The 20,886-nt window shown below is 49.4% G+C and overlaps 1 protein-coding gene across 1 annotated transcript in view; it reads left to right on the forward strand.

Annotated features, from left to right (window-relative positions):
* The window catches only part of SLC16A2 (solute carrier family 16 member 2), a 102,895-nt gene that overhangs the window by 65,197 nt on the left and 16,812 nt on the right, over nucleotides 1–20,886 (forward strand). The window contains exons 3-4 of the mRNA XM_038747697.1: nucleotides 13,457–13,601; nucleotides 18,417–18,867. Coding sequence (XP_038603625.1) covers nucleotides 13,457–13,601; nucleotides 18,417–18,867 — 596 coding nt within the window. The remainder of the gene's footprint in view (nucleotides 1–13,456; nucleotides 13,602–18,416; nucleotides 18,868–20,886) is intronic.

The following is a 20,886-nucleotide window of genomic DNA, read 5'->3' on the forward strand; positions in this document are numbered from 1 at the left end:
GAGATGGGGTGACGCTGCTGGCCAGACGGACACCATCCTCTGGCCCCCTCGGAAAGGTCTCGGGGTAGGAGAGGGTGGCGTGACGGCCGTAAGTGTGCCTATCGGGTTGCCTGCTCTGCCTTAGGATGGAGAGTCCAGGCCCCGGGTCTCAGCTTTTCCCAGAAATTGAGTCCTGGGGGGGCCATGGCGCCAGGGCTGGGCCTCTGTCTCTGCTTTAGCTGTAGGATGGAGCTCGTTTGTTGCTCTCTAGAGAGAGGATGGGAGGCCGGCATGAAGGGGGGCATGGGGGGTGGGGATGGAAACAGGGTTGAAATCATGCCTGGGGGCTCTGGCAATAAGTTTAATAAAATAAACATGGTCTGCTAAAAGCCATTTCTTTATTGCCTAGTGAAAAGATCAATTGCTTCCCGAAATTGGGAGGAGCAACTCCTACTCATAAGGGGAGCTCCAAAACACTGTGGGGTGGGGAGGAAGAGAGAGAGAGGGAGAAAGAGAGAAATTGAAAGCGGAAGATAGAAAGAGACTAAAAGAGAGAGACATGGGGAGAGAGAGAGACATAGGGAGAGAGGGAGACTGAAAGAGGGAGATGGGATGAGAGAGAAAGGGACTGAAAGAGAGATATGGTTAGAGAGAGACAAAAGAGTGAGATAGAAAGAGAGAGAGAGAGAGATTGAAAGGGAGATGGAATGAGGGGGAGAGAAACCGAAAGAGAGAGATGGGGAAGAAGGAGAGACAGAGACAGAGAGAGAGAGAGACAGAGAGAGAGACAGACAGAGAGAGACAGAGAGAGAGATCTCCTCAGAATCCCAACTTCTGACTCAGGACCATTCCTTTCCTCCTGACAGATTGGCTTTAGGGCAGATCCCTGCTCCAGGCTTCCACAAACACAATTAGAGCTGGGACAGCAGAGGAAATGCAGGCTTTCGGCAAGACAAAGGAATAGCATTTGACTCGCAGCAATTTTTTTATATTATTTGTTAGGCATTTACTTGGTGCTCACAGTCTTAATCCCCATCTTACAGATGAGGTAACTGAGGCACAGAGAAACGACTTGCCCGAGGTCACGCAGCGGATAAGTGGCAGAGTCGGAATTAGAACCCAGGTCCTTCTGACTCCCAGGCTGCTGCTCTATCCACTAGATTACACTACTTCTCATTTCCTGACCATCTTATACCTCCTTCTCCCCTCTTCCCCCCGCCATCTTCCCTCCAGGGAAACACATCAACCAATTAATCAGTGACATTTTGATAATAATAATAATGATGATGATGGTATTTGTCCAGTGCTTACTATGTGTCAGGCGCTGTACTAAATGCCGGGGTGGATACAAGCAAATCGGGCTGGACAGTCTCTGTCCCACGTGGGGCTCACCGTCTCCATCCCATTTTACAAATGAGGGAACTGAGGCTCAGAGAAGTGAAGTGATTTTCCTGAGGGCACACAGCAGACAAGTGGCGGAGCCTGGATTAGAATAGATGACCTTCTGACTCCCAAGGCCATACTCTTTCCACTAGGCCATAATGCTTGTGTGCAAAGCCCCGGGAGAGCACAATAATATGAGGAGATATGATCTTTGTTGAATGACCATTATGCACTGGGAACTTGCAGGCCTTTAGGAAAAGCAAGGGATGGACCCTGCTCTCTAGGAGTCTCGGGAAGAAAGCAGACAGATCTCCTTTGTAAAAGAGTATTTGTTAATCACTTACAATGTGTCTAGCACTGTTATAATCGCTGGGGTAAATACAAATTTGGACACAGTCCCTGTCCCACATGGGGCTTACAGTCAAAGTTGGGGAGAGGAGGATTTAACCTTCATTTTACAGATGAGGTAACTTGAGACACAAAGAAGTTATGTTAGTTGCCACACAAGGTCACACAGCAAGCAATCGGTAGAGGCAGGATTAGAAGCCGTGACCTTCTGATTCCCAAGCCTGTGCTTTATCCAATCAATCAATCAATCAACCGTATTTATTAAGCGCTTACTGTGTGCAGAGCACTGTACTAAGCGCTTGGGAAGTACAAGTTGGCAACATATAGAGACAGTCCCTACCCAACAGTGGGCTCACTAGGCCATGCTGTTTCTCACTAGGTTATACTGCTTCTCTTGAGGTCTGAAGAGTTCCCCCAGGACACAATTCCACAAAAATTTCATGTAGAAGGAACTGTCCGTACAGAGAGGTGGAGGATAACCAATCTCTTCTAAGTCCTCGAATTTTCTTCCACCTGCTGCCTGACTGAATTTTTGGACTTTGAACTCATGAAGCTTGTTTTCACGGCTGGTGAACTTAGCCGCTCTCCACTGGGCTGCTGTCTGGATACAGCTTCAATAGTGAAGCAGCGTGGCTCAGTGGAAAGAGGTCGTGGGTTCAAATCCCCACTGCCAGTTGTCAGCTGTGTGACTTTGGGCAAGTCACTTAACTTCTCTGTGCCTCAGTTCCCTCATCTGTAAAATGGGGATTAAGACTGTGAGCCCCCCGTGGGACAACCTGATCAACTTGTAACCTCCCCAGCGCTTACAACAGTGCTTTGCACATAGTAAGCGCTTAATAAATGCCATCGTTATTACTATTATTAATACGGCCCCTGACCGAAACGTTGTGACCTATGGAAAGAGCACAGGCTCAGGAGTCAACGGACCCAGGTTCTGATCCCGGTTCTGCCACTTGCCTGCTGTGTGGCATTGGGTGAGTCCCTTCACTTCTCTGTGCTTCAGTTTCCTCACCTGTAAAATGGGGATTCACTACCTGTTCTCCCTTCTCCTTAGACTGTGAGCCCCATGAGGGGACAGGGACTGTGCCTGGTCTGATTGTACTGTTCCTACCACAGGGGTTGGCACATAGTAAGCACTTAAGAAATACCACAGTTATAGTTATTTGTGTGGACTGCGGACTCCCATCAGAGTATAATAATAGTGATACTAATGTGGCTTAATGGATTTAAAATAGAAGGAAATGTCCTTATCAGCTGAAAAATGGTATACCATGGGATCACATGTAGGTCAGATTTATGATTTGTTGCTGTTGACTCACTCTCTTTATTCATCCCCACTCTCAGCCCCCCAGTGCTTATATACATATCTGTAATGTATTTATTTATATTAATGTCTGTGTCCCCCTCTAGACTGTAAGCTCACCATGGACAGGGAATGTGTCCGTTTATTGTTGTATCTCCCTAGCTCTTAGTACAGTCTTCCACACACAGTAAGCGCTCGATAAATATGACTGAGTGAATGCAAATTGTATTATGTGTCCTGTCAGGTAGCTTCTCAGCCGGGAAGTGATCTCCTCGTCTGAAATTTTGATAACCTATCATCATCACCAACAGTATTTGCTCAACACCTTCTAAATTCAGAGCACTCTTCTAGGAAAGGAAGCAATTGCAGCATGGCCTGGTGTACAGAGCACGGGGTAGGGAGTTAGAGGCTCTAGGTTCTAATCCCACCTCTGCCACTCGTCTGCTGTGTGACCTTGGGCAAGTCACTTAACTTCTCTGGACCTCAGTTACCTCAGTTATAATAATAATAATAATAATAACCATGGTATTTGTTAAGCACTTACTCTGTGCCAGGCACCATATTAAGCACTGGGGTAGATGCAAGCGTGGCTGGGTGGGTAGAGCCTCGAAGTCAGAAGGACCTGGGTTCTAATCCAGGCTCTGTCACTTGTCTGTTGTGTGGCCTTGGGCGAGAATCAATCAATCAATCAATCAATCGTATTTATTGAGCACTTACTGTGTGCAGAGCACTGTACTAAGTGCTTGGGAAGTACAAGTTGGCAGCATATACAGACAGTCCCTACCCAACAGTGGGCTCACAGTCTAAAAGGGGGAGACAAAGAACAAAACAAACATACTAACAAAATCAAATAAATAGAATACATATGTACAAGTAAAATAAATAAATAGAGTAATAAATATGTACAAACCTATATACATATATACAGGTGCTGTGGGGAAGGGAAGTAGGTAAGATGGGGGAGATGGAGAGGGGGACGAGGGGGAGAGGAAGGAAGGGGAGTGCTCAGTGGAAAGAGCCTGGGCTTTGGAGTCAGAGGTCATGGGTTCAAATCCCAGCTCTGCCAACTGTCAGCTGTGTGACTTTGGGCAAATCACTTCACTTCTCTGTGCCTCAGTTACCTCATCTGTAAAAATGGGGATGAAAACTGTGAGCCCCCCCGGGACAACCTGATCAACTTGTAGCCTCCCCAGCGCTTAGAACAGTGCTTTGCACATAGTAAGCACTTAACAAATACTATCATTATTATTTTTTTTTTTCTGGGCCTCAGTTACCTCATCTGTAAAATGGGGATTAAGACTGTGAGCCCCATGTGGGACAGGGACTTTGTCCAACCCAATTACCTTATATCTACCCCAGTGCTTTAGGCAGTGCCTGTCACATAGTAAGTGCTTAACACATTTATTATTATTATTATTATTATTATAATAATAATTATTATTATTATTATTAACCTAATCAGGTTGGACAGCCCCTGTCCCTCATGGGGTCAATCAATCAATCATATTTATTGGGTGCTTACACAGTCTTAATTCCCATTTTACAGATGAGGTACCTGAGGCTCAGAGAAATGAAGTGATTTGCCCAAGGTCACACAGCAGGCAATTGGCAGAGTCAGAATTAGAACCCAGGTCCTGTGGCTCCCAGGCCCAGGCTCTTTTCACTAGGCCATGCTGCCTCTCTAAGCATTCAATAGATACCTTTGGTTGATGAATTGAGAGAGTAGAGTGGGTTGTCCCCCAGCAGGGCTGCTGGAGACCCAGGGAGTTGAAAAAGAGTCAATAATAATAATGATATTTGTTAAGCACTTACTCTGTGCAAGCACTGTTCTAAGCACTGGGGAGGTAACAAGGTGATCAGGTTGTCCCTAGTGGGGCTCACAGTCGTCATCCTCATTTTACAGATGAGGGAGCTGAGGCACAGAGAAGTGAAGCGACTTGCCCAAGGACACACAGCAGGCAAGGGGCAGAGGCGGGATTAGAACCCTGGTCCTTCGGACTCCCAGGCTTGGGCTCTATCCACTAAGCCACGCTGCTTCCCTAACTGAGCAACTCCCTCGTGGCTGAGGTCGACAGAAGTCACTAGGTCGCTGAGCCCCTCTGGCCTTGAACCCTGCCTCTTCCTCTCCATTGACAGGCCTAACAGCGTAAGATCCCGGTTCTATGCCAAGAAAGGAGATGAGCACTGCTAACCCATTCCATGGCAGCCGCAGCAAGAATTCCCCCGCATCTTGTTGCCAACTTGTCCTTCCCAAGCGCTTAGTACAGTGCTCTGCACACAGTAAGCGCTCAATAAATACGATTGATTGATCTAGGCAGGAACCAGCGAACCGGGTGTGGGAAAGTTCTCCTCCTCACATTGGTTTCCCCCCGAGTTGGAGGAAAGGTGAAGGAAGCCGTAGGGGAAGCTCTCGACTGGAAGCTCCTTGTGGGCGGGGAACATGCCTACCAACACTGTCGTTTGGGACTCTCCCAAAGTGCTTAGTGGGAGCTCAATAATTACTATCGGTTGAGTCACTGATTAATCGAGAAGAGAAGGGCGAGGGGAGGTGGCGTCACCATTTTCAAGACCGGGAAAGAAGGCAGATGAGTCTAGAGGCCAAAATCTACGACTAGGAGTCAGAAGTCTCGAGAAGTAGCATGGCCTAGTGTATGGAGCACGGGCATAGGTGTCAGAAGGACCTGAGTTCTAATCCAGGCTCTGCCGCTTGTCCGCTAGGTGACCTTGGGCAAGTCACTTCACTTCTATGTGCCTGAGTTTCCTCACCTGTAAAATGGGGATTAAGACTGTGAGCCTCATTTGGGACAGGGACTGTGTCTAACCTGATTTGCTTGTACCCACCCTAGTGCTTATTACAGTGCCTGGGACATAGTACTTGCTTAACAAATACTACAATTATTATTATTATTATTATCATTAATAATAATAAAAGTCCTGGGTAGTACCAATTCTAGCTCCATTGTATACTCTGTCACCTCTGCACTTGGGTCTGTACCGCCTAAGCACTTAAGATTCTCACCTGCCTGCCCTCCCTCCACAGCACTTTCATTCATTCATTCAATCGTATTTATTGAGCGCTTACTATGTGCAGGACACTGTACTAAACTCTCGGGAGAGTACAGTATAACAGTAAACAGAGACATTCCCTACCCACGATGAGCTTACAGTCTAGAGGGGGAGACAGGTGTTAATATAAATAAATAAAATTACAGGTATGACTTACATCCATATCCTTATTCTCAGTTGTTTCCCTAAGCCCTCATTTCCTTTCCTCCCACTCCCTTCTGCATCACCTTGATTTACTCCCTTTCAACCCACCCTCAGCCCCACAGCACTTAGTATATATATATATATATATATATATATATATATATATATATATCTCCATCATTTATTTATTTATATTACTGTCTGTCTCCCTGGCTATACTGAAAGCTCCTTGTGGGCAGGGAATGTGTCTGTTATATAGTTGTATTGTAAGAATAATAATAATTGTGGTATTTGTTAAGCATTTACTATGTGCCAGGCAGTGAACTAAGTGCTGGAGTGGAAACAAGCTAATCGGACTGGCCGCGGTCCCTGTCCCACAAGGGGCTCTCAGGTCTTGATCCCCATTTTACAGATGAGGTAACTGAGGCACAGAGACGTTAAGTGACTTGTCCAAGGTCACACAGCAGACAAGTGGCAGAGCCGGGAGAGCTAAGTACAATACTCTGCATGCAGTACGCGCTTAATAGATCGCTTGAGAAGCAGCGTGGCTTAATGGAAAGAGCCTGGGCTTGGGAGTCGGAGGTCATGGGTTTGAACCCAGACTCGGCCACGAGTCAGCTGTGTGTCTTTGGGCAAGTCACTTAGCTTCTCCGGGCCTCAGTTACCGCATCTGTAAAATGGGGATGAAGACTGTGAGTCCGACATGGGACAACCTATTAACCCTGTATCTACCCCAACGTTTAGAACAGTGCTCGACACATAGTAAGTGCTTAACAGATACCATCATTATTATTGATTGTTGGGCGCTCAACATGGAAAAATAGCTTGGAGGAACAGCAGGAGCTGTTTTTATGGGGCGAGAGTGTTCTGGTGGACGTAAACTCAATTCTAAATTTTCCACATTAGAGGAAGAGAGCTTGGTGTGGATGCCACAGACAGCTAATACAAAATGTGTGTGGGTTGGGGACGCCAGGGGCAAAGTGGACTCTGGAAGGATATTGTGTTCCTGCCTGGAAGACCGTGGCCTCAGATCAGTGGAAAGTGTCAGCGTTGCAAATGATGATGGAGTGTGGGTCTTTCGAGTCTTTGTGTGCAAGGGGCATTGCGAGGCGACCCCTCACCCAGGAGCCCGGTGAAATTGGGTCCCCCCCACCCAGCTCAATAACAGGTATGATCTGTTCCTGGCAGGGCTGCATTGGTATCCAAACACTCCTAGCCACCCCCTTGCCTGCATACTTGCCACCAGCCCAGCCTGTCCATCAACCGGTCCTTTGAGGTTTTTATTGAGCACTTACTGTGTGCAGAGCACTGGACTATGCCCTTGACCAGCTGGAGAAGTCCTTCCCAGGACCCCCGAGCCCAGCTCACTCTGGCAAAGCCTCCAGCCCTCTCCTCCCAAACCCAGCTCTGTCGGGATCAATAAATCAATCGCAGAGTGCGGGGAGCCCCCGTATTTTGGGCATCGGAATTCTTTGGACTCCCCCCAACCTCCCTTCCCGACTGTGGTGGATACCTAGAGACCTGTCCACCGTGTGGGTGTACCACATTTTTCGCTGTTTTTCTGAGAATCCTGAAAACAATCCGCTAAAACACCACGGGGAATTTAGAGCCCCTGTCTTAAAACTATTAGGTTTTTCTTTGTCTCCTTTCCTGGAAAAGCAACATTGCAATATAATTTTCTATTGTGTAACTCAGCCAGGCTCTGTGAGGCTCTTGCCAGGGGGGCCAGAGGGGACAGGGGGGAAGCTGGGTTTTTATGTCACCAAATCCAAATGTAATTAAGTCAAAAACAGCGGGATAAACACCTTTTTTTTTTCATAAAAGCTCTGACTTCTCTCTAACCTCCCCCTCCTCTCCAGCAGACATCAGCCTCTCCAAGCAGCTCATAACTGGGTCAGAGAGCTGGAAGTTTTACGGGTTTGTTTGTTCAGGGGGGTCCCTGCTGGGAAGCCAGCTTTGTCTCAGGATTGTAGGCGGGGGAGGTGGGGAACCTGACCATCCCATGTCCGTCAGTAAGGGAAGGCAGACTGGGTGGGTGGCAGCATCCCAGAGCCCCAGGAATGGTGCGTTTCCAGGCTAGCTCTGCCTTGGGTGTGCCTGGGGCCTGCTGGGCCTCCGGATTTGGTGGAGGGGGTGTTTTGGCCCTAAATCCTAGGCTCTGGAGGACCGTGGAAGGGTTAGCTAGCTAGCTAGACCTGAGGAGCAGAAAAGGATTCTGTTTCAGAGGCTGGAGCTGTCTTGACTCTCCACCTCAGCTGAGAGAACCTGGGGAGGAGGTGAAGCGCAGTGGGCTCTAAAACCCGCTCCCACCCAGATTATGGTTGTCACCGACGGCACTTCATAAGCACCCCCATTCCCCATCACACACACATGACCCCGGGCGGTGGATGGACCAGCTGAAAAATGGCCTATCTGCTCTAAAATTGGTTCTAAACCAGTTTGGGAGGGGGCCACAAGAAGTTGATGAGTTCATTTTCTTTCAAAGTGTCACTCCTCTCTCTCTCTCTCTCTCTCTCAAACTCTCTTTCCATCTCTCTCCTCCCCAAACATCTCCCCCGTCTCTCTCCCTCTCCCCATTTCTTTCTCTTTCTCCCCATCTCTCCCTGTCTCTCTCCCTCCCCATCTCTCTTCCCTGCTCTGTTTCTCTCTCTGTTTCCCTATCTATCTCTCAGTATCACCCTGGCCCTCAGTCTATCCCTGTCTTTCTGTCTTTCACCATTTGGTTTCTCCTCTCCTCAGGCTTATTGACATTCATCAGGTCACTTCACTTCTCCCTGCCCGTGTTACCTCATCTGTAAAATGGGGATTAAGACTGTGAGCCCCTTGTGGGACAGGGACTGTGTCCAACCTGATTAGCTTGTATCTACCCCAGCGTTTAGTACGGTACCTGGCACGTAACAAGTACCATAAAAGTAAAGTCCACCTAGCATATTTCTGCTGAATGGTATATGTGACATCATTATGGTACACTGTGTGCTCAGCCTGACATGTGACTGTGAGGGGGGCTGCCTGCCTGGTATCTGTGAGGGCCACGGTGGTCACCTGCTGCTGTGGGTCCACCTCTGGCTCCTGGGCTGACCCAGCTGTCCGTGGGTCTGGCAGCATCACCGCCCTACTGCAGACCTGTTTCGGGCCCGTTTCTCACCCCCTCAAGACATCTGAGGAAGTGGGACTCTCTTCCTGTGGACTAAGACACTATTGATTCCCAAGATACTTTACCAGTTCCCCTCGCTCTCATCTTTCTCACTTTCAACCCTTACTCATGGCCCCCCTCCTACCTGGAACTGCCTCCCTCTTCGCATCTAACACAGCAAGGGCCTGAGAGTCAGAGGATCGTGTTCTAATCCTGGCTCTGCCACTCATCTGCTGTGTGACCTTGGGCAAGCCACTTCACTAATCTGTGCCTCAGCTTCCTCATCCATCAAATGGGGATTAAGACTGTGAACGTCACGTGGGACAGGGCCAACCTGATTGCCTTAGTATGCCTCGTATCTACCCCAGCGCTTAGTACAGTGCCCGAAACATAGTGAGCACTCAACAAATACCTCAATTACTATTATTATGATCACCACTCTCCCCATCCTCAATGCCCCACTAAAATCACAGCTCCTTCAGGAAGCCTTCCCTGACTAACCTCTCATCTCCCCACCCAATTCCCCCCACTACTGTGTCACCTATGCACTTTGGTCCTTAGCAACTAAGCACCGAGGTACTCACAGCATATATAATAATAATAATAATAATAATAATAATAATAATAATAATGTTGGTATTTAAGCACTTACTACGTGTCAAGCACTGTTCTAAGCGCTGAACATATATGTACATGTATGCACACTTCCTGTAATTCATTTTAATGTCCAGATCTCCTGCTAGATTGTAAACTCGTTGAGGTCAGGGATTGTGAATACTTACTCTGTTGTACTCCTCCCAACTCTGCACACAGTTAGCCCTCAATAAATACAATTGACTGATTAATTGATTGATTGATTGATCGATCAATTAATTAGAGAAGCAGCGTAGCATAGTAGAGTGCTGGCCTGAGAGTCAGAAGGTGATGGGTTCTAATCCCGGTTCTGCCGCTTGTCTGCTGTGTGACCTTGGGCAAGTCACCGAAATTATCTGGACCTCAGTTGCCTCATCTGTAAAATGGGAAATGAGACTCTGAGCCCCATCTGGGACAGGGACTGTGTCCACCCTGATTATCTTGTATCTACCCCAGTGCTTAGAGCGGTGCCTGGCTAACAGTAGGCTCTTAACAAATACCATAAGAATAGTAATTGTTATTAGTATTATTATTTGCTTGTATCTACCCCAGCACTCAGTATAGTGCCTGGCACATAGTAAGCACTTCCAAATACCACAGTTATTAATATTATTGATCTAGAGGCTGCTGAAAAACACTTTCAAGACCTCGTTTAAGCAATCCCAAATTGGTATTCCGAGCCCCGGGGCAGCAGCAGTCACAGTATCTACATGTCTAAGCTCCCAGCAGTGGGACACCAGGACAGGCCGCTCTCAGGTTTCTCATTTCTCCACCTCGCCATCCCCCATTGGATCCCCATCCCTCGCTGAGCTCCCCCATTTCCTCCCTACTGCCAGGCACATCCACCCCCGTCTTGATATTCCCGGAGATTGGGACAGAAGGGAGTTGGAGGGAAACAGTTTGCGTTTCTGGAAACACAGAATCTGATTTATGGGGCCTTTCTCCCTCTTGGCATTTTAGGTAGTTGTTTTGGAGGCTGGCCACCTAATCCCATTAGCCAGCTCTTTCATTACACTGCACACCTTGTTTCTACACAAGGCCAACTTGGATGGAGAGAGCATGCTCGCATACATTCTCCCTCTTCAGTCTCTCTCTCTCTCCATAGTTCCATCTCCCTCTCTGTCTCTGTGTCTCTGCCCTTTCAGCCTTTCCTCTCCCCACCTAAAGCGGTGACTTCAACGGGCAGTTCAGAGTACAGTAGTCCGATGTAACCGTGGCTTTGCTCCTCAATTCCTTCATTCGAGCCTGTGTTCCAGCCTTCCATGTATTACTGGAATGCTTTTGAATCCATTGTTTCTCAGAGCCCTGTAATTAATTTGGAAAGGTCAGACATTTTCCACTCCTCCCCTTTCTTCCCTTTCCTCCCCCCACCTGGCCCCCCAGGGATGAGCGTGCTTCTCTTGTTGGATTCTTGTTGGGGTTGAGAGCCGGGCTGCGTATAGGCCTGTCTTTTTTTTCTGTGGCCTCCTTCTCTCTGGTCTCACGGTACTCTGGGCGTGTGGGGAAATTTCTTGTTGAATGTGAACTTTGTCTCCCACTCCAGGGCACTTGTGGAGGGGGTCTAGTTCCCAGACTGCAAGACTGCAATTGAGGGATGTTAAGTGCTCTCCGCTGAACTGGCTCAGGAAGGGGAGGGAGAAAAGGACTGGGGAGAAAGAAGGGGTGGGTGAGGAGGAGGAGAATGAGGAGGAGGAAAAAACAATCCTGGAAAGAGTTCAGAAGACAGCTGGGAAAATGATTACCAGGTTGGAAAATAAGACCGCAGGGGGAAAGGAGAAAGGAACCTGGATTACTGAATCTGGAGAAGAGAAGGATGAGAAGCAACTGAATAATGGTCTTTGAGTGTCAGAGGATAGGGAGGGCAGAATGAGAAAAAATGGGTTGAACTTGCAGAAGGGAACTGTAGCAGAGATCGAAGCGAGGACTTCCTCACTGGGAGTACATGTCTATGTCCAACCGTCTCGATTACCCTGGAGATTTGAGATCTTGTGTCTGTATTGCCGCCTCCCTTTCTCCTCCCAAAGGCAGCATGGGCTAGAGAATAGGGCTCTGGGCTGGGAATCAGGGACTCCACTTTCTTCCTTCCCAGGGGACCTCTCTGGTGTTTGGTGTTCCCAGAGGAGAAAGAAATGAAAATAGCAACCCCTGTGCCTGTTGGGGATAAGGTGGGGATGAGGGATTCATTCATTCAATCGTATTTATTCATTCATTCACTCAATCGTATTTATTGAGTGCTTACTGTGGGCAGAGCACTGTACTAAGCACTTGGAAAGTACAATTCAGCAGCAAATAGAGACAATCCCTGCTCACAGTGAGCTCACTGTCTAGAAGGGGTAGACAGGCATCAAAGCAAGTAAACAGGCATAAATATAAATAAATAGAATTATAGATATAGACAGATCATTAGTATAAATAGAATTATAAATATGTACATATATACACAAGTGCTGTTGCGGAGGGAATAGAGCAAAGGGAGCGAGTTGGGGTGATGGGGAGGGGAGGGGGAGCAGAGGAAAAGGGGGCTTTAGTCTGGATGTCAGAGTTGGGGTGGCATGGGGAAGCAGTGTTGCCAAGGAGATAGACCATGGTCTTGAGAGTCAAAAGGACCTGAGTTCTAATCCCAGCTCTGCCACTTTTCTGCCATGTGACCTTGGGCAAGACACTTAATTTCTCTGGGCCTCAGTGACCTCATCTGTAAAATGGGGATTAAGGCAGTGAGCCCTATGTGGAACAGGGACTGTTTCCAACCCGATTATCTTGTTTCTTCCCCAGTGCTTAGTAAGCACAGAGTAAGCGCTTAACAGATACCACTTTTTGGGGACCTGTTGAAGCAGCCCAGGCCTAGGAGTCAGAGGACGTGGATTGTAATCCAAGCTCTGCCACTTCCCTGCCGTGGGATCTTGGGCAAGTCACTTCATTTTGCTGGGCCTCAGTTTCTTCATCTGTAAAATGGGGATTCAATACCTGTTCCCCCCTCCTAATTTGACTGTAAGCCCCATGTGGGACAGGGACTGAGTCTGACCTGATGACCTGGTACCACCCCCACGTGGGCTCGGCGCATAGTAAATGCTTTTTTAAATGGTATTTGTTCAGCGCTTACTAGGTGATTAGATACGTTATAATCAGGTTGCACACAGTCCACAATCCAGTCTTATCCCCCATTTTCCAGATGAGGTAATTGAGGCACAGAGAAGGGAAGTGACTTCTCTGTCACTTCTCCCAAGTCTCCCTTGGGAGACTTGCCCAAGGTCCCACAGCAGGCAGAGCTGGGATTAGAGCCCAGGTCCTTCTCACTCCCAGACCCATTCTCTATCCTCTAATGATAATAATAACGATGATGGTATCGTTAAGCACTTACTATGTGCCAAGCACTGTTCTAAGCGCTGAGATAGAAGTTAATCAGCACTTAACCAATGGCACAGTTATTATTATGAACCCACCCCCTTCCCACTGTTGTCTCCGCGCAGCGTGGGTCGGAGCCCTGGCCATGGGCATGATCTTCTTCTGCTCCCCCATCGTGAGCATCTTCACCGACCGGATGGGGTGTAGGACCACCGCTGCCTCGGGGGCTGCCATCGCCTTCACCGGACTCCTCGCCACATCCTTCACCAAGTAAGGCCGAGACCTGTGGGAAGCTGGGGCGGTGGGGGGTGGGGAGGGACTCTCCGCCCCTGAAGGCGTCTCCCTCCTCCCCGGTCCCCAAGTCAGCCGGTGGAGGAGGGGGACGAGGAGCGGGGTGGACGACCCCCGGGCCCCAAAGCGGGAAGGGGCGGAAGTCCTCAGGAGTTAGCAGATGTTTCTCAGGATGGTCCCCGGGAAATCCAGCCAACCAGTGCTTCCGGGTAGCAGATCTCCTGATATAGTGGGAGGGGTCAGGGGTCACTCTAGGATGGGAGGTGGAAAAGAACCGAACTGTGTGTTTGGGCGGAGCGGTCAGCACAGTCCCCTTTCACTCTTTCCGTGACCCACCCAAGGTTGAGCAGATCCCAGCCTTGTGAAGCAGCATGGTGCAGTGGTTAGAGCAAGGCCCTGGGGGACAGAAGGTCATGGGCTCTAATCCCAGCTCCCCCACTTGTCTGCTATGTGATCTTGGGCAAGTCTCTTCACTTCTCTGTGCCTCACTTGCCTCATCTGTAAAATGGGGATTGAGACTGTGAGGCCTGGGACCGTATCCAACTTGATTTGCTTGTATCCACCCCAGTGCTTTGTACAGTGCCTAGCACATAGTAAGCACTTAACAAATACCGCTATTATTATATGATTATTATTTAGTGGAAGCAGTAAATGGCACAGTCCCTGCCCCAGAGGAGCTTGCAATCTAATCAATCAATGTATTTATCTACAGTCCTCTAGACTGTAAGCTCGTTGTGGGAAGGGAAGGCAAGGTGGCTTAATGGATAGAGCATGAGCCTGACAGTAGGACCTGAGTTCTAATCCTGGCTCCACCACAAGTCTGCTGTGTGACCTTGGGCAAGTCATTTAACTTCTCTGTGTCTCAGTTACTTCGTCTGTAAAAAATGGGGATTAAGACTGTGAGCCCTGTATGGGACAGGGACTGTGTCTGACCCGATTAACTTCTATCTGCCCCAGTGCTTGGAACTATGTGGTTGGCACATAGTAAGTGCTTAGCAAGTACCATGATTATTATTATTATTGTTATTGTTGTATTGTATTTTCCCAAGCTCATAGTATAGTGCTCAGCACACTGTAAGCGCTCAATAAATATGATTGAGTAAAATAAATACAATGGAATGAATGAATGAGCGCTTACTGTGTGCAGAACACCGTACTTTCCAAGCGCTTAGTACAGTGCTCTGCACACAGTAAGTGCTCAATAAATACTATTGAATGAAGAATGGGAGAGTCCAATACAACAGAGTTGGTAGACACGTTCCCTGTCCACAGTGAGCTTAAAGTCTAAGTGAGAAGACCAGACAAAAAACAAAATAAGAGCCCCAGAGCCTCACAATGGGCGAGGTTAATCAATCAACCATTCAGTGGTATTTCAGTCAATCATTCATTCAGTCGTATTTATTGAGAGCTGACTGGATGCAGAGCACTGTACTAAGCGTTTGGAAAGTACAGTGCAGCAATAAAGAGAGACATTCCCTGCCCACAATGGGTATTGAAAGCCCACTATGTACAGAGTACTATACTAAGCTCTTGGAAAAGTTCAATACAACAGATCTGTTAGACGTTATCCCAGCCCACAAGGAGCTTACAGGCTATAGGGAAGTCAGACATTAAGCTAGAATAAGGATAGGGGAAATAGTGCTAGTGCGCGACACCTTTCATTCATTCATTCAATCGTATTGAGCGCTTACTGTGTGCAGAGCACTGTACTAAGCACTTGGGAAGTACACGTTGGCAACATATAGAGATGCTCCCAACAGCGGGCTCACAGTATAGAAAGGGGAGACAGACAACAAAACAAAACATATTAATAAAATAAAATAAATAGAATAGTAAATATGTACAAGTAAAAGAGTAATAAATACCTCAAAGCACTTATGAAATGTATTTATTTATATTAATGTCTGTCTCCCCCTCTCTAGATTGTGAGCTAGTTGTGGGTAGAGAAAGTGTTCATTGTCGTATTGCACTCTTTGCACATAGTAAGCACTCAATAGATACGATTGAATGAATAAGTGAAACGGTAGAGTAAAAGGATACTTAGACAAGTGCTGTGGGGCTGGGGTGAGTAAGAAAATGCTTGAGTGCTTAGGAGAGAGGGCCTGCCAGGAAGCAAGAAGGAGGATGAGATGACCTCCGAAAAGCCCCTCCAGTCCCAGAATTCTGAGAATGACCACCCCCCCCCACTCCCACCCCTGGCAATACGGCAGCTGTGTCATCTGGTTAGTTGCTCGGAGCCCAAAATGCAAACTACAAAATTCAGCCCACTGAATTGAGGACATTGCTCCAGTTCTGTGGTCTTCGACCCGCGGGCCAGTTTTCTTTACGACCATTGCATTCCCGATCGTTCCCCGGAGCTCCTCCGCCTTGCTCCAGCCAGCTGTTTGCAGACAGAGACCTCTCCTTGGCTCCTTCTGGTCTGGACAGACTGGGAACGGCGGGGGAGAGAGGGGGCGGTGGGGGAGACGTCATGGTTTTGCTGGACACCAACTCTGGCCTCCTGGAGCCTCTTGGGGACCCTTCTTGATCCAGCCTGCCCAAGTGGTGTTTTCAGGGGTCTCTAGATGGAGTTAGAGGCCTGGGGGAAGGGGACATAGGGCAGGGAGAAGTTGGGGGGGAAGAGGGAGGTCTCTGCTGAGGAATGCCAACAAATCCAGAGCCCTAAACCTTACAGTCTCAACCAATGAGCAGAGAGGCATGCAGGGACTCCCATTTCCCACCTGAACCCCAGGAGTTTGGGAGCTCGGGAAGAGGGGGAAGATGGAAGTATGGAACTGTAAATATCCGCCCGCATTCCTTCTTCCCTCCTGACAAAGAGCGATGGGTTGGGAGCCGGGTTGTGGCGGGGGATGTTTCTGTTTACTGTTGTATCGTACTTTCCAAAGCACTTAGAACAGTGCTCTGTACACAGTAAGCGCTCAATAAATACAACTGAATGAACGAACGAATGAATGAATCTCCAGATGGGTCCCCCAGAAACCCATGCGCTTTCTGCCTGGGAGTTTTGGAAGTCCAGGCTTCTTCTTGGCGGTCTCCCCTTCCACGGATCCAGCCCCGGAGGAAGGAGGCAGACAGGGGCACACTGAGCCGAGCCCAGATCCATGTGGGTACTTTCTCTGGCCGAGCGGCAGGGAAAGGGCACTAGTCCCTCTCTGTCTCCTGACTTCTGGGCATCATCAGATGCCTGATTGCCTGAGGGCTCCGAACAAATCCACGGATGAATTCAAGAAGCACCCTCCGACCCCAGAAGTCACCCTCATCTCAGGCCACCCCCAGGCAGGCCATCCTTAGCCACGCTGGCCACACCTTGGGCCTGGTCCTCGCTCCAATCTCGGCACCTGCACCCTGAAGCTGAGGAGGGGATTGATCTTTTCCCGCCCGGCCTCCTCCCCCTCAATCCCCGTGATTCAGCAGGCTAAAGCCGAAATCCCCCACAGAACAGGGCGTCCGAGCTGACCCTGGTTCGTGCAGCCCCGGCCAATCTTCCCACACTCATCCCTCCACTTCGGGCCAGTTGCCCCCGAGGGGCAAGGACTTATAAGAGTTGAGAGTCCGCACCTCCAAGACAGGCCTGCTTTCAGGAGAATCAAAGCTCGCCCTCCCCGCGTTTGACCTCACCACAAAAGCAGCCCAGATAATAATAATTATTATATTTATTAAGCGCTTACTATGTTCCAGGCACTGTACTAAGTGCAGGGGGCAGAGATTCACTCCTGCTCCCCATTAGACTGGAAGCTCTGTATTGGACAGGGACTAGAGCCAACCCAATCATCCTGTATCTGCCCCAGTATTTAGTCCAGTGTTTGCACTCAGTGTCAGTGTTTAATACCACAGTTATTAATATTACAGCTTGCATCCAACCCAGAATCCTCTTGCTGACGCCTAAAACCATTTTCCTGGTTCCTGAGCCCGGTCCCACAGAGGCCCAGGGCCCTCTGTGCCCACCCCCGAGCATCCCCTCTGCTTGTTCCCTGCTGAGTCAGTCAGTAGTAGTTATTGAGCGCCTACTGTGTGCAGAGCACTGTACTAAGCGCTTGGGAGAGTACAATATAACAATATACATATTCCCTGCACACAGTGAGCTTGTGGAGCCCAAGGTTGCCTGGTGACCATTCACACAATTTAGCGTAGCCGACTCTCTGCCCCTGGGGGTGATGGGGTGAGTGAGTGAGTGAGTGTGTGTGTGTGTGTGTGTGTGTGTGTGTGTGTGTGTGTGTGTGTGAGGAGTGATGTTGGGGGGTCAAGGATCAGCTAGGGTAGGCCTCCATTTCCCCATCTGTTGACTAGGGATTCAATCCCCATTCTCCCTCCCCCTTAGATTGTGAGCCCCATGTGGGACAGGGACCGGATCTAACCTGACAGCACTGATGTCCGTATCTGTAATTTATTTACATTAATGTCCATCTCCCCCTCTGGGCTGTAAGCTCTTTGTGGGCAGGGAACATGTCTATTGTTCTATTTTCCTCTCCCAAGTGCTTAGAACAGTGCTCTGCACACAATAAGTGCTCAGTAAATACGATTGGCTGACTGACTCCCCCAGCACTTGGCGCATGGTGGGCGTATAACAAATTCCACAATTTGCTGGACAGAGATGGGGTCCAGGGAGCAGGGGGAAGAGAGGGAGGGTCTTAGTACACAGTAAGCACTCAATGGATCCAATCGATTAGGTCCTGGGCCTGACCTGTGACCGGGAAGGGTGGCGCCTGCCAATGCATCCGGGAGAGCAATGGGATGGGGGGCAGCGGGGAGGAGGATGGCGGTCCCTCACGGAGCCGGATCGGGTGTCGCCCACAGTTCCCTGAGCATTCGCTACTTCACGTACGGCATCGTCTTCGGCTGCGGCTGCTCCTTCGCTTTCCAGCCCTCCCTGGTCATCCTAGGTCACTACTTCCGCCGGCGGCTGGGCCTCGCCAACGGCATCGTGACGGGCAGCAGCAGCATCTTCTCCATGTCCTTCCCCTTCCTCCTCAAAGTCATGGGCCGCAGCATGGAGCTGGCCCACATCTTCCAGGTCCTGAGCGTCTTCATGTTCGTCCTCATGCTGCTGTCCCTCACCTACCGGCCCCTCCTGCCGCCCTCCACCGATTCCCCGGCCCAGCCGGGAGGCCACAGCCCCAAGCCGCAGTGCCTGGCTCACCTCCGCAAGTACTTCAACCTGGGCATCTTCCGCCAGAAGACCTACTGCATCTGGTCCTTTGGCATCGCCACCGCCGCCCTGGGCTACTTCATCCCTTACGTGCATCTGGTGAGCGCCCCAGATGACGGGCGAGCCGGGGTGGTGCCCCCCGTCCCCTCCCTCGGCCTCGCCCGGTTGTATCAGTGGTGGCGGGGCCGGAGGGAGAAGGAAGCTGGGAAGTGTTGTGGTGTAATCTCATTCTGTGCCTCTTTTTTGTTGCGTTGCACTCTCCCAAGCGCTTAGTACAGTAGGAGCTCAGTAAATATGACTGAACGAATTGGGGAGAGTGGGGATCAGGGGCATGGGAAGGAAGCAGGGAATTGAATCGGATGACCTGCAGTGTGGCCTAGTGGATAGAGCGGTTAGTCCGTGACTGTGAGCCCGTCGTTGGGTAGGGACCGCCTCTATATTTTGCCGATCTGTAATAATAATAATAATAATGACTGTATTTGTTAAGCGCTTACTATGTGCAAAACACTGTTCTAAGCACTGGGGGGGATACAAGGTGATCCGGCTGCCCCATGTGGGGCTCACAGTCTTAATCCCCATTTTACAGATGACGGAACTGAGGTACAGAGAAGTCAAGTGACTTGCCCGAAGTCACACAGCTGACAAGTGACGGAGCCGGGATTAGAACCCACGACCTCTGACTCCCAAGCCCGGGCTCTTTCCACTGAGCCACACTGCTTCTCAACGCTTAGTACAGTGCTCTGCACACATTAAGCACTCAGTAAATATGACTGAATGAACAGTCAGAAGGACCCGGGTTCTAATCCCGGCTCTGCCACTTGTTCGCTCTGTGACCTTGACCAAGTCACTTCACTGTGCCTCAGTCCCCTGTAAAATGGGGGTTAAGACTGTGAGTCCCATGAAGGACGGGGACTGCGTCCAACCCGATTTGCTTGCATCTACCCCAGCGCTTAGTACAGTGGCTGGCACATAGTAAGCGCTTAACAAGTACCACAGTTATTATTATTGTTATTACCTGCCGAGGGCCTCGGCAGTCCAAAAAAATCTACAACTCGCAGCTGATAGCTAGAGCCACCCTCAGAGCTCAAAGACAATGTAGCATGGATGCCACAGGCTGAGACTTCTGAGGAGATACCCGCCTGGGGCTGGCACCCTCCATCCCGCTCCTTCATGGGGCAGCATGATAGCAACTTTATTCCTGTGCTAAATAATTTTTACCCGCTTTTGGGGGTGATGAGGGCGGCGGGCGGCCCTTTGGAGACAGAAAAGGACCAGAGGTGGAGTCAAGATGGTGCTTTCGCCTCTGCCCCAACTGACAGGAGGAGGAAGAAGATGATGAGCACTCCACGGCCGCATTCCTGGTCCTCTTTGGGCCCTGGGATCTGGGCGGGAGCCCGGGGATGGCACAGAGGGAGGCTGGTACCAGAGGCAATTTCCTCTCCTCCGGCCCCCGGGGCTCGACGAGAACCAGAGGTGGAGAATGGGGAACTCTTCAGAGGTGCCGGCTTTGACCAATCAATCAATCAATCACTCATTTATCGACTGCTTACTATGTGCAGATCACTGTACTAAGCACTTGGAAGGGTACAATACAACAGAATTAGCAGACATGTTCCCTGCCCGTAACAAACTTAACAATAATAACAATAATAATAACGATGGCATTTTTTAAGCACTTACTATGTGCAAAGCGCTGGGGAGGTTACAAGGTGATCAGTTTGTCCCACGGGGGGCTCACAGTCTTAATCCCCATTGTGCAGATGAGGTGACTGAGGCACAGAGAAGTGAAGTGACTTGCCCAAAGTCACACAGCTGACAATTGGCGGAGTCAGGATTTGAACCCATGACCTCTGACTCCAAAGCCCATGCTCGTTCCACTGAGCCGCGCTATGAATTGCATTACGCCCAAGATAATCAGATTGGACACAGACCCCATCCCTCGCGGGGCTCCAGTCTAATAATAATAATAATAATGGCATTTATTAAGCACTTACTATGTGCGAAGCACTGTTCTAAGCACTGGGGAGGTTTCAAGGTGATCAGGTTGTCCCACGGGGGCTCACAGTCTTTAATCCCCATTTTACAGGTGAGGCAACTGAGGCACAGGGAAGTTAAGTG

This window comes from Tachyglossus aculeatus, chromosome 6 (assembly GCF_015852505.1).
Source record: "Tachyglossus aculeatus isolate mTacAcu1 chromosome 6, mTacAcu1.pri, whole genome shotgun sequence".
NCBI lineage: Eukaryota > Metazoa > Chordata > Mammalia > Monotremata > Tachyglossidae > Tachyglossus > Tachyglossus aculeatus.